This window comes from Neoarius graeffei, chromosome 20 (genome assembly GCF_027579695.1).
Source record: "Neoarius graeffei isolate fNeoGra1 chromosome 20, fNeoGra1.pri, whole genome shotgun sequence".
In the NCBI taxonomy this organism is placed as follows: Eukaryota; Metazoa; Chordata; class Actinopteri; order Siluriformes; family Ariidae; genus Neoarius; species Neoarius graeffei.
This window is the reverse complement of record NC_083588.1, coordinates 4,104,686-4,119,185: the sequence shown is the minus strand read 5'-3', so window position 1 is coordinate 4,119,185 and position 14,500 is coordinate 4,104,686. Positions and strand designations below refer to the sequence as shown.

At 41.2% G+C, this 14,500-nt stretch overlaps 1 protein-coding gene across 4 annotated transcripts in view; it reads right to left on the bottom strand.

The window, feature by feature from the left end:
- septin12 (septin 12) overlaps window positions 1–14,500 on the bottom strand; it is a 123,571-nt gene that overhangs the window by 43,381 nt on the left and 65,690 nt on the right. Inside the window, exon 1 of one of the 4 annotated variants that reach the window (XM_060901135.1) lies at window positions 13,341–13,365. The exons of the other annotated variants lie outside the window; for them this stretch is intronic. Within the exon in view, the coding sequence (XP_060757118.1) occupies window positions 13,341–13,350 (10 nt within the window). The 5' untranslated portion in view covers window positions 13,351–13,365. Of the gene's footprint in view, window positions 1–13,340; window positions 13,366–14,500 lie in introns of those variants that run through there. 4 annotated transcript variants of the gene reach the window in all.

Here is a 14,500-nt window from a genome sequence, read left to right as displayed (position 1 = left end):
GTCTATAGCAAGTTATGAGTGTGTGAAATATGCTCTGTAATACATCAGTTCGTATGTCAAAGCAATGGCAGTAAACGAGATTCACTGAGACCTGTGCGAGACATCGTAGGACGGAAGTAAAATGTACAGCGGAAATCAAAGTGACCGACATCTGTCAACGTTCCCTGTGTCCGAAATCGCTCACTCGTTCACTACTCCCTACTCACTATATAAGGAATTACTATGTAGAGGACTATATAGTGAGCAAAAAGCACTTTCGGACACTAGTGCGTCACGCTAGTATTTAAATTAAAACGTGCCAGATCAGCCAGCTGGTGGGTTTTCAAAATAATTAATACATGCATGTGTTTTTGTGATAAATCCATATTATACTGAACGTATTTCATACATTAATCAATACAAAGTACCTGCAGCTTTCAGTTCTTTTAAATCAAGGCTGAATACTTTCTTCTTTGCCACTGCCTTTTATTCAATCACATTTGAAACTTTTAATTTGATTTCTTTCAGTGCGACCGCAATGCATGATGGGATATATTGCTTTGGTTAGTGACCATCGTTGTATACTACTTTTCATGATGCATTGTGGGATACTTTGAGTGCACTATATAGGGTGTAAACAATCCTCACTAAGGTTTCAGACAGCACTACAAAATGACGTCCCCACTATATAGTGCCCTATATAGTGAGTAGGGAGCGATTTCGGACACAGGGGTTGTCAAAAGACGCGCGCGCTCTCTTTCGAATGCTGATGTAATCGAGCCGGAAGTTTTGTTTGTTTTGGTAGCAATCAGGAAAGTTTGAAAAAAGTAGGCAGTAATCGTCATTTAAACTCGTTTTTGTGCAATATTTCGTTTGGAAAACAGTTTTCAAAATGGCGGCACTGACACCTGGCTGATGCTTCACGTTTCGAAGTCTCGCACAAGTCTCGTGAAGATCGCGCGGATAAGCGACGCCTGCCGTGGACCAAACGAACTAAATTCAACACGGCTAAAAACCGAATAGACTGATAAGTATAATATTTACAGTAATTGCAATTAGTCGCCAATACGAGTCACGATATAAGGTTACTAAAACCGAAAACGACATTGAATAACACATTAATTAAGAAATAAAGCAAGTTTAAAAATGACTTCAGTTCTCCTTTAAAAATACAGCACCACAGGAATCACGTCAGAGTTATAAGAAGCTTCCTTGAACAAGAGAAGAACTTTTTTTGGATGGTGAAATCATTATTTGGGAGTTTCAACAATGAAACCAATTTCAAGCTAGTTGTCGAGACTCACGCTGATTTATATACAAGTCATATCTGTAAAGGTATCGGTATGAAAACAAGTTCAGATAACCTTCAAATCCCCAGATTACCAGGATACCAACATACACTACCGTTCAAAAGTTTGGGGTCACCCAGACAATTTTGTGTTTTCCATGAAAAGTCACACTTTTATTTACCACCATAAGTTGTAAAATGAATAGAAAATATAGTCAAGACATTTTTCTGGCCATTTTGAGCATTTAATCGACCCCACAAATGTGATGCTCCAGAAACTCAATCTGCTCAAAGGAAGGTCAGTTTTATAGCTTCTCTAAAGAGCTCAACTGTTTTCAGCTGTGCTAACATGATTGTACAAGGGTTTTCTAATCATCCATTAGCCTTCTGAGGCAATGAGCAAACACATTGTACCATTAGAACACTGGAGTGAGAGTTGCTGGAAATGGGCCTCTATACACCTATGGAGATATTGCACCAAAAACCAGACATTTGCAGCTAGAATAGTCATTTACCACATTAGCAATGTATAGAGTGGATTTCCGATTAGTTTAAAGTGATCTTCATTGAAAAGAACAGTGCTTTTCTTTCAAAAATAAGGACATTTCAAAGTGACCCCAAACTTTTGAACGGTAGTGTACGTCAATGATGTCCACCTGATCTTAACTAGACTTGCTGCTTTAATTAATTACAAACATACATTTTCGTTGATGTGCTCTGAAAAACATCATAGCACTAAATATCCTCCAGGAAAGTGCTTGGCCCTCCACAGTTTCAAGAACCTCCAGTGCTAGAATCAAGCATCCGTCTCCGAACATGATGATTATCTGCTGTATCATAATCCGGCTCGCCTACCTCCAGGCACAAACCAACTGCTCATTAAATGAACTCACATCTCTGTGTCTGGCTGAGAAATGTGTTATAGTAGAAGAGTGTTGACATGTTTGTGCCTAGAGCAGTGAGGAAGTGAGGACGGTGTTCACTTCCTTGATAAGACTTTGCTCATGCCGTGCACATGGGCCTGCTCACCAGACATCCAGAGTCTTTTCTGTGTTTCGGCTGTGTTGCGACAAGTGCTCGAGCGAATGCAATACCTGGAGAATCATCTCGACTTGTCCTGAGTCACACATTCAGACACAATGGTGCATCAGATGTTTCATAAGACTGTATCTCTCAGACTCAAATTAGCATAATGTTCACTCGGGTGATGTGAAGCTGATAAACAGGAAATAACCTGCAAGCTACACATTGCTGTAGAAAGATCACAGCAGATCTCTGTCTCGTTTCAAGGATGCACAGAGAAGGTTAGAACAGATCTTTTCAAGGCCAAATCTGCCGCACTCTGAACAAGTACCCATGCTGAATTTGGTTTCACTGCTTGCCATGGTGTCCCAGGTTCAACCCTGAGCTTGGGTTACTGTTAGTTTTGAGTTTCTGCACATGTTCTACCAATGTACCAATAGACCTCTTGCAGTCACGTGACCGGAATGTAAACAGCCACCATCTTGTCGGTCAAAAACACCGCTGAATACTGCTGCACTCGTGTACAAAATGGATCAATTTCAACCGACGGACTACACGGCTCATTTTTCTAATGAACAGATAACTAGATATATGTCTAAAATAAACGACCTACAGATTAGTGACCCTTATCGATTACCGGACGGAGTTTTCACGACCGTGTCAGTGGATATTGAACTGCCAGAGGTGGAATACCCAGATGTGTATAATTACCTCATTAACTTTCCCTCGCTGTTCAGTGGTGAAGCACTGCGTGCTTATAAATCTCTGGACAGTTATCTTTACAGAAATTCAGGATTTGTCAGCCGCCCTCAGATGTGGCATCTTGTAAACAAGAAAATAACAATCCTCATTGGACGGGTAAGTCACTTAAGTATTGAGACCCCGCTGGTCTCACTATCTCATCCGGAATGTTGTGCATGCGATGGAAATCGCTACAAACCGTCATTTTCTGCTGGAAACCAATGTCCAGTAAGTCCATACGGTTGTAGTGGATATTGAAGTCCGGTACAGACGAACAACACGCAAAAATACACACAAAAAACATAAAAAACGTGCACAGGTAGGGAGAGCTTGTAGTCTATCACTATTACTGTATATATGGTATACCTGACAGCAGCAATCCATTTTGCACGCCTGTCAGGGTCCCGTGGCAGCCTACTGTCAAGTGTACGTTAGCATCATGGGTTTCCCACACTTGAAAGGGAAGGACTCGGACACAGGATTCCACTCGTCTTATGTTTTATTGATTTTCAGTGGAGTTGACGTTGTAGTAGAATTGTATATAGTAGGGTTTTCCAGAAGAAAAGGTAGAAGTAGAAGCAGAAGGCGGAAATATGGCGTTTGACCGACAAGGTGGCGTCTGTTTACAATCTGGATCGGATGTGATGTCACATGCAAGTGCTCCATAGGATCCATAGCAACCCTGAATATGAATGAATGAAGATTGAGTGAATGGATTCTTGCCTGGGTACCAAGAGTGCAGAATGCAGCTGCCCTGATACTCTGCTGCCTACAGTGTATTATAAGTCATATCTGTAAAGGTACCGGGATGAAAACAGGTTCAGACAACCTTCAAAGTCCCCATATTACTAGGATACCAACATACGCCGACGATATCCGCCTCATCTTAACGCTCAATGAGCAGGATGAAATAAAGTATGTTTAGGCTAAATAGAGCGAAGATCCTGGGATTACACCAACTATTTCTCACCAGAAGTACAATCTTAAGTCAAATGATTGCAATTATTTCTCCACAAACTGAACCAAGTCGATAAAAAAGAAAGTCCCAGCAGCTCAAATTCAATTCAATTCAATTCAATTCAGATTTATTTGTCATACAGTATGCATATTAGTACAGAGTACCACAGCAATGAAAACAATGTGCCTTGGCATTCTCTCCACACCGTTCAATAAATAAAAAACTATAAATAACATTAAAAAACATCCAAGTACAATAAACCTAGTAACTAAGCTCAGTAACTAAGCTTTTTTTTTTTTTGATCAAGATGGCGCCGATGCATGGCGACACGCTACGAGCCTCTTCATTCGGAACTACGTCATGTCGCTGAAGAAAAATGTGGTTTAATTTGTTTTTTATCCTCATATGAGCTGGTGAAAGAGTAGATTATGACCAGAAATAATACTGATATTTTATTTTTCTTCGCATATCTAATGAAAAAGAAAAGTAACCTCGCAAAACTATGTTAAATTATGAATCTCATAACCTATTTTCACAAAGTTACTATTACGTGACCGAAAATAGACAAAGTTACTTGACCAGAGTTTCAGATTCAAGCTAATAGTCTGGTGTCATGCCGTATATACATATAAAAATAACAATCGAGAAATAAAGAAGGAGGTGGAGAACGTCACATGGGAGTCAGTAAGGTAGAAAAATGGAGCAGAATAGAAGCAGATAAACAGATTGTCTCGAACAGATGGGTTTGTGGGAACAGAGGGATGGCCTTGTCTTCCAGATGCATGAGAAAGTCAAACACCATGTGAACGGCTGCTCAAAAAACCAAGCGTCTGAACAATTAAAGAGAAACGTGAACACTAGAAGCGAAGAAGTGCAGGCCTGGGTCTGTGTTTAATCAGTTGCCGGTTGCTCTGCTTTCTGAGGACCGACACAAATCAGACACATGCCACAAGGATGATAAAGACAGTCCAATGACAACCGCAGTGAGCACAATCCAAGAACCACGTCTCGCATGTTTATATCCAAACATCTGAAAACCTTTTAGCACAACTACTCGAAATCAGTAGCAAGGCCGCAAAACGTAAATCAACATGATTATAACAACAAGCTCAAATAGTTAACATTAGCTTGGAAAGTTAACCAAAACATCCAGCAAATGCTCTTTTCTGGATATCAAACCAGGTACCGTCCCATCCGACCCATCCCACCAGCGACAATTAATTTTTAGCATTAAAGATGAGCATTTGTTGGATAAATTGTTTCCTTGTGGTGGCCATATTGGCCAAGAAACTTCCAAGCAGGACAAAGTTTCAATCCCTGAATTTTGTGATTGTGATGCTAATCAGATTCTTCAATTGAGGTCATTTCAGTCGGTTCAAGTCTGAACCAGATGATTATCCTGCATATAAATGGCACTACTCCATTTCGCGACATTCAGATGATGTCATCAGAACATCTCATTTGGTCTCAAAATTTGGTGTTCGACTTGCACACACACCAATTTAGCAACATTTTTGCAATTTTGTGATTAGATTTTTGACGTAAAGATGTTGATGTTTGCATTTTAAGTACGTTTTACGCCAAACTAGATATACACATAACATTCACCTTGATGATACATACATGACAATATAAGGAGTCAAATCTAATCAAAAGGCCAACATTAATGGCCACACGTCCCCATTTGCTGTCTTGACGAGGACCTTCCACTGACACAATGAAAATAGAATAAATAAAACAGATACAGGATAAATGCAGAAATAAGTGAATTAATTAAACCCCACACTAGAGCCCTGCACTCCCGCGGGAGTCCCGTGGGACCCGACGCAAAGCAGTGCGGCGCGGGACAAATTTTGAAAGCTCATTGTGGGCGCAGGCGGGGGGGGGGGGGGGGGGGGGGGGGTGCACAATGCGGGAGCGGGCGGGAGCGGTGATAAGCTGCAATCCCACTAACTAAAAACGTGTTTAAAATAAAATTTATAAATTATTCATTTATGTCTATCATATATAATTTGTGCTGGATATTTTATTTGGCATTAATAAAAACATTTTAAGATGCCTAAATTTGCAGATGTGGTCTAATCTCGCATACGTTTCTGATTCCTTTCCGCTCTTCCGTGTTTGAGATCTCCGATCATGGCAGAAGAGCAGAGCTCCTCTAGTGAAGCTCACAATGGGTATCTCTGTAAAGCCTCAGCTGCGCATGCCGCCTGGCAACGCGCACCCTTGCTACGTGCGCTAGGTGAAGGCTCGGTCAGTGGAGAGCTCAGCTAAGCTCAGCATGTTTAATTCCCCAAGCCAATGACAAGACCTTTCGTGAGAAATAACGTGAACGTCTGCATCATGCGGGATTTGCGGGCGGGAGCGGGACAAAATATGGCAGGCGCGGGCGGGACTGAAAATCATAATTCTTTGCGGGAGCGGGACTGCATAATGCGGGAGCGGGACTGAAAATTCTGTCCCGCGCAGACCTCTACCCCACACCTAAATCTGACCCTAAGCCTAATCTCAATGATCATTTTATTTATTTTGAAATGGGGAAGCCATGGCCTAATGGTTTGAGAAGCAGCTTTGGGACCAAAAGGTGGCTGGTTTGATTCCCTAGACCAACAGGAATGGCTGAAGTGCCCTTGAGCAAGGCACTGAACTAGAGCCTTGCACTCCCGCGGGAGTCCCGCGGGACCCGCCGCAAAGCAGTGTGGCGCGGGACAAATTTTGAAAGCTCATTGCGGGCGCGGGCGGGACCGGGAGTGCACATATGCGGGCACGGGCTGGAGCGGGAGTGCACATATGCGGGCGTGGGCGGGAGCGGTGAGAAGCTGCAGTCCCGCTAACTAAAAACGTGTTTAAAATAAAATTTATAAATTATTAATTTATGTCTATCATATATAACTTGTGCTGGATATTTTATTTGGCATTAATAAAAACATTTTAAGATGCCTAAATTTGCAGAGAGAGTCAGATTGCCAGATTGAGTGAGGAATGGCATCTTAAATTTGCCATTGATCACCCTAACGGACAATCCTTTGATCACTCTAATGACTCGCCGTTCACACCCAGCCTCCAGTGACCCACACTAACATGATGCCTCAATGACACCTTAGATGAGCTGGTCATCAGAATTCTGATTCCGATCCAGGAGAGGATAAATAACTCTCGTTCATTTCTCGATTCTTTTCCTCTTCCGTGTTTGAGATCTCCGATCATGGCAGAAGAGCAGAGCTCCTTTACTGAATCTCACAGTGCTTCAAAAGTAAGTGCTGCTTTAAAAAGAGGTACATTTACCGTTAAAAAGTCAAGAGTCCTGAAATCGGACATTTTAGTTAGAAATGCTTTACAAATGTAAACCGGGTTAGCCTAATGTTTTGTATGGCTGAACAATAAATATACCAAATTTCCACTTGGAATTACGTGCTCGCCTGTCTTTTTTTATTGTTTATTATTATTATTATTATTATTATTATAGACACTGACGAAGGCAACAGCCGAAAAGTTTGTCTCCTTCTGCTGCTAAAAACAACTGAAAAGAAATGTAACTAAAAGAATAAGTTCAAGAGTGCGATCCATCTCACCTTTCACACTAATTATTCATAGGAGACGCACCACGGGAGAGCGCATACTTAAATGATTAGCCTACTTAAATAATTATTATTATCAGGTCTACATGCTGCCATTTCAACATTCCGAATTCAGAAACAAGGTAAATAATAACAAACGTGAACGTGAGCTGTAGATATTTATGCTCAAATCCACTCAAAGTAGGGGGCGGGGCACCATCACGCTGTGTCAAGACAAGAACTTTCCTGAGAAATAACGCGAACGTCTGCATCATGCGGGATTTGCGGGCGGGAGCGGGACAAAACATGGCAGGCGCAGGCGGGAGCGGGACTGAAAATCATAATTGTTTGCGGGCGCGGGCGGGAGCGGGACTGAAAAATCATAATTCTTTGCGGGCGTGCGCGGGAGCGGGACTGCACAATGCGGGCGGGAGCGGGACTGAAAAATCCGACCCGTGCAGACCTCTACACCGAACCCCCAACTGCTCTAGGTATGTTGTACGCATGTCGCTCTGGATAAGCGCGTCTGCTAAATGCCATTAATGTAATGTTAATGTAAATAAAAGATAAGAACAGTATATAGAAGCTAAAAAAATATATACTTGATGAGGACCTGGTGATTGTGAGGACATCTGATACGATCATACACACCTACAGCAGATACACAGTGTAGAGTCAGTCTAATTACCCCACATGACCACGATGTATTGAATGAATATATGATCAGACTGAAAATATAAAGAATCACTTTTAGCCTTTTCTGTCAATGTCCGCTCGGGATCTGGAGTTTCGGTCTTTTCTGATCGCAACAATCGGAGGTTGATGCTTTAAAGCAGCTCTTTATCAGAGTGTTTATCCCAGAAAATTGGAAGAAACCACACCATTTGGATGATACAGGGCCATGAAAATGATGAGGGACATCAGCTTTACAGGTCTCCGTTTTACAGTTCAGTACCCAAGTAGAGCTTTAAAACGAAGGATGAAGTCACAATCGTTTCCTAGGAGTCCTGGCTGTTTATACAGGATTTACACTTTTATCCAAAGTGAACTTACAATTTAGAGGGAAAACAATAACTGTAGCTGAAAGTGAAGCAGTTTTTAGCTCAAACAGTGTTTCTTTCCGGTCGCCTCGTTCACAACCTTCAGCTCACTAGGTTTGATGCTAGATGCACCTTTTGCTCGGAAGTGGGAAGTCAAAATTTGGAATTATGTAATATTGGAACATCTTGGAACATCTGAGGCGACAAAAATTGCTTGTTCGCAACAAGCTCGCCAGTTATCATTTGAGAGAAAACTTTCACGTTTGTGAAATATTTACCTTTATGTTTAGATTTAAAGCTAGACCGCCTTTCAGATTTTTCAAGTGTAGGTCATAAAAAGAATTTTCCCCGACACCCAATTATTTTTGTTTAGTGACCGAAAGCTACTGAATCTTCCTATTTTATTTTATTTGTTTTGTTTTTTAAACAGAATAATTCATGAATTTAAGGCCACATGGCCCTAAATTCTCCGCTATTTTTTCCTGCTTCACCATGACCCAATACAAGATACCACGTCACGCATGATGTGGTGGGTTTTCCCCGTTCGCGCAAGGCATTGTGGGATACAAATTTGAAACAGGAGAGAAAAATGGAGGACGTGAGTGTGCGAATGAAACGTGAAAGACCGACTACAGTAACGGAAAGAAAGCGAGAAGAAAAGACGTCATGTTCTATACGAAGGAAAGGAAACGCAGGACCAAACTAATAAATATCGGCGCTCAGCGAGCACCTCGGTGTGATCAGCTGTTCGTTTAGCGACAGAATGATGGACCTGTCAGTGCACGCTCAAAGGTAAACCTGCGCATGCGCACACACACGGACTTCCTCTGTCTGCTTGACTGTGCGAAGCGAGCAATTTCATGCACATTATTTGCTTTAATCCCCTCAAATTAAATAACTTCCCAGCCATGGAATGGCCTGATATTTTGTGAGATATTGCAGAAATAAACACAATGACCACATTTCAGAGGGAACTAAATTTCACCGATTTTATGAAATCGAAAGGCCGTCTCGCTTTAACCAATTCCTGTTTTTGTATGTTGATTGCTTGAAAACAAACACTACTATTCACTGTTGACAGTGTGAGCAGCCATGTTGATACGGCTCAGGGTTGAGGACACCTTCCCGACTTTCCATTTTTATTTTCTTTGGCTTTTGTGAATCAGACGTCGGAAAGTTACGAGTTTTCTACCTGTCTCGTCCTGATGCTCTGCTTATGTTTGCAGTTTCTACACTTTCAAATCTGCAGGTGTTAACGGTCCAACAAGGATACGTGAAAATTTTCAGTTTAAGTCTCAACGTCCTTATCTCAGGACTCATTCGCAATCTGCTCATACGTATCCTGCATTTGACGAAAACTTGTAACTGGAAAAAAACAAAGAAAGACTGTCTTCAGCTTGGAAACTGACTCAGGAAACTCAGGACAGTCTCCTTAACCCCGAGTTCGGCAAATGAGCAAAGTGTCAAAGTGTCAGCATGGCCACTCACATCATCAGCACGAAACAAAAGCTTCATTTGACTGACCACGGACGTCGAGAAAAGTCAAAATTTGGAATTACGTAATTGTATGTACAGTACAACACTTTTCAACGTAAGCAGTGCTACTTTTCTTGCATCTGACTGACCTCACAAGTTTCATACAAGTTATTTTCAAGCTGTGTGAATTCAACATATAAAGTAGAAAAAATAACACCGCCACCTCCACGATTACCTTTTTTTTTGCAACTAGCTAGCTAGCTACAACCCCAATTCCAAAAAAGTTGGGACAAAGTACAAATTGTAAATAAAAAAACGGAATGCAATAATTTATAAATCTCAAAAACTGATATTGTATTCACAATAGAACATAGACAACATATCAAATGTCGAAAGTGAGACATTTTGAAATTTCATGCCAAATATCGGCTCATTTGAAATTTCATGACAGCAACACATCTCAAAAAAGTTGGGACAGGGGCAATAAGAGGCTGGAAAAGTTAAAGGTACAAAAAAGGAACAGCTGGAGGACCAAATTGCAACTCATTAGGTCAATTGGCAATAGGTCATTAACATGACTGGGTATAAAAAGAGCATCTTGGAGTGGCAGCGGCTCTCAGAAGTAAAGATGGGAAGAGGATCACCAATCCCCCTAATTCTGCGCCGACAAATAGTGGAGCAATATCAGAAAGGAGTTCGACAGTGTAAAATTGCAAAGAGTTTGAACATATCATCATCTACAGTGCATAATATCATCAAAAGATTCAGAGAATCTGGAAGAATCTCTGTGCGTAAGGGTCAAGGACAGAAAACCATACTGGGTGCCCGTGATCTTCGGGCCCTTAGACGGCACTGCATCACATACAGGCATGCTTCTGTATTGGAAATCACAAAATGGGCTCAGGAATATTTCCAGAGAACATTATCTGTGAACACAATTCACCGTGACATCTGCTGTTGCTGGCTAAAACTCTATAGTTCAAAGAAGAAGCCGTATCTAAACACGATCCAGAAGCGCAGACGTCTTCTCTGGGCCAAGGCTCATTTAAAATGGACTGTGGCAAAGTGGAAAACTGTTCTGTGGTCAGACGAATCAAAATGTGAAGTTCTTTATGGAAATCAGGGACGCCATGTCATTCGGACTAAAGAGGAGAAGGACGACCTAAGTTGTTATCGGCGCTCAGTTCAGAAGCCTGCATCTCTGATGGTATGGGGTTGCATTAGTGCGTGTGGCATGGGCAGCTTACACATCTGGAAAGACACCATCAATGCTGAAAGGTATATCCAGGTTCTAGAGCAACATATGCTCCCATCCAGACGACGTCTCTTTCAGGGAAGACCTTGCATTTTCCAACATGACAATGCCAAACCACATACTGCATCAATTACAGCATCATGGCTGTGTAGAAGAAGGGTCCGGGTACTGAACTGGCCAGCCTGCAGTCCAGATCTTTCACCCATAGAAAACATTTGGCGCATCATAAAACGGAAGATAGGACAAAAAAGACCTAAGACAGTTGAGCAACTAGAATCCTACATTAGACAAGAATGGGTTAACATTCCTATCCCTAAACTTGAGCAACTTGTCTCCTCAGTCCCCAGACGTTTACAGACTGTTGTAAAGAGAAAAGGGGATGTCTCACAGTGGGAAACATGGCCTTGTCCCAACTTTTTTGAGATGTGTTGTCGTCATGAAATTTAAAATCACCTAATTTTTCTCTTTAAATGATACATTTTCTCAGTTTAAACATTTGATATGTCATCTATGTTCTATTCTGAATAAAATATGGAATTTTGAAACTTCCACATCATTGCATTCCGTTTTTATTTACAATTTGTACTTTGTCCCAACTTTTTTGGAATCGGGGTTGTAAATGAGCGCTGGATGTTTGCCTCCTCAAATAAATGAACTGTCGAGCAAGCGTTCTGGACTTCACAAGCAAACTCGGAATTGAGACAAGAAGTTGACGTGTTGGAATTTCAAGTTGAAAGGGTGTGTTCTTTGGCTTTTTTTCGTAGGTGGTTGGGAATTACAGTTTGCTGTCGTAGCTCGAACGCAGCATGATTTTCCTGCTGATGCTGAAAACAGCCACGAAGATTTCATCTTACTTCCTGAACTCGGGGATTGAGTAGACCGTCTCAAGCTTGTCTAATGGTTCTTTTCTGAGTCAGCGGTCGGAAATAACGAGTTACATCCTTTATTCGAATGCAGCAAAAGCACTGATTCCTTTTCACCTTTCAGTTATATTGGATATCGCTAGCTAGGTTGTTGATAGCAAACAAACAAACATGTCTGGAGGCTGCAAAAGACATGTTTCCATGTTCCAACTTTCCACTTCCAGGTTCACAGCATTAGTCCTGTTTTTGCACTTGTTTCCAGTCATGATTTATAATCCTACTATCTGGTGTCACCCAGAAGATGACGGTTCCTCTCAACGTTTCTTCCTCACGTCATCTCGGGTTGTTCATCAGCGATCTAAATCTACATCCGGATTTCTGCGAAGCTGCTTCGTTACAATGTGGATTGTTCAATCAAGCAAAACCGTATCAAACTGAACTCGTTCAGAGAGTCACGCTCTCCTGGGTACAAACAAAGGAAGACAATTCTGGAGGAGTTCTCATTCTTCTGGTGCTATGCTCACACTTTTTCACCGTTTCTGCTCATTCAATGCTTCTCTCTCTCTGCAGAGTTCCTTGAAGGACACTGGGTCTGAGCAGAAGTTTTTCTCGGAAAGGTTCCACAGTGGACAAATTAGAACCTGGTCCAAAATAGAAAAAATTCTCAGCATGATGTAGGTTTGATTCAAATTTTGTCAAAACATGCACAGTTTTTGATTTGATTTTCCAAAAAAAAAAACCCACTGATGGTCCAATCCAGTCCAAGATTAAATAATCTGAGTCTTGCTGATTAAATCACATCCAAATAAACTTCTTTTGCAAATGACTCGGAAACGTGTTTATCTTTCCTGCTGGTCGGCTGCTTGAGTTTTAGTTCATTTCCCATGAATGAACTGCATCTGATCGTAAGATACATGAAGAAAACTACCCACAATGCTCAGCGTGAAAGCGAGCAATGTGTCTGTCTCAAAAAATCTGCTTCTTCAAACTGCAAGATAAAAAACTGGTGACAAAAATCAAAATAAAACAAATGCGTCGAGAAAACCGCCCCTTCCCCCTGTGTGTGTGTGTGTGTGTGTGTTGCATTGTTATCAGCATGCTCAGCCTTCAGCAAAACCCTGGAGAAGAGACGGAAATCTTGCAGGATAGAAGATTCTTACCTTCTCTCATTCACAAATCCACTCCTCACGAATGAACTGAAAAACAACTCACGCCACACTCTCTCTCTCTCTCTCTCTCTCTCTCTCTCACAAAGTTCTTCTTGTTCTGTTTCTGCACAAAAACACTTAAGCGTCCTGTTCCCAGAAGGTGCACTGAGTGCTAAGTCAGAGTGCTAATGAACCTCTCTCTCTCTCTCTCTCTCTGAGAACGAGTGTGTGAGAGTGTGTAAAAGAGAGAAGGAGGGGGTTAACGGCTGAAGCTGTTCACACTCATTCACATGCAGATTGCCAAGGAGCTCACACTAATCCAAAAGAGGACTTCTCTTCTCTTCTTTTCTTTTCTCTTCTCTCCTCCACACCACTCCTCCCCCATGCCATCCCTCCTTTCGTTTCCTTTCCTTTCCATTCCTCTCCTCTCGTCTCTTCTCCTTTCCTCTCCTTTATCACACTTGTTTGAGCAGCGCCAAGGCCGTCGTCACACCCCTGAGGAGCACAGAGCCAGGAGAAAGACAGAATCTCCAACAAAAGCAATCAGTTAGAAAAGCAACATTTATTTAAAGATGCTTTCAAGTCCATTTGGAGAAACATTTGGATTCGATGCTCTGGACACATCAAGTTTTCGATCAGACGTTAAGGGTCCGCGATCGTGAACGGAAAGTTCGGACTGAAGGTTCCAGTGCTGGAGAGTTATCAGGACATGGATAGAGAAGCTGTGATAAAGTATTTCCTCTTGTTTTTTTTTTTGTTTTTTTTGTTTTTTTTTTGGGGGGGGGGGGGGGGGTTGTTTTTTGTTTTTTCTGAGATATGACTGTTTTTGTGACATATTTTTCAAGCATAAATTTTTCTTTAATGCCAATAAATAAATAGAAACTGATTTTAAGTGAGTCTGTGGCACATTTTTTTCTTTATATTTATAAAGAATTTCTCCTCCATGACAGTCTGGATTTTTTTAAATGTAATTTTTTGTCAATGTGCAGTAAAAATATTATCATTTACTAATGAGTTTTTACATTTTTAAAAATCCGAATTTTCAGTGTTAAATCATTTAATTTTACTGACATAAAATAAGTGTCAAACAATTTTTAATGAATATTTAAAATTGTAATTATACTTTTTTTAAAACCTCCTCCTTTTGTGTTTCATCATTTTCTTTTCTGTTT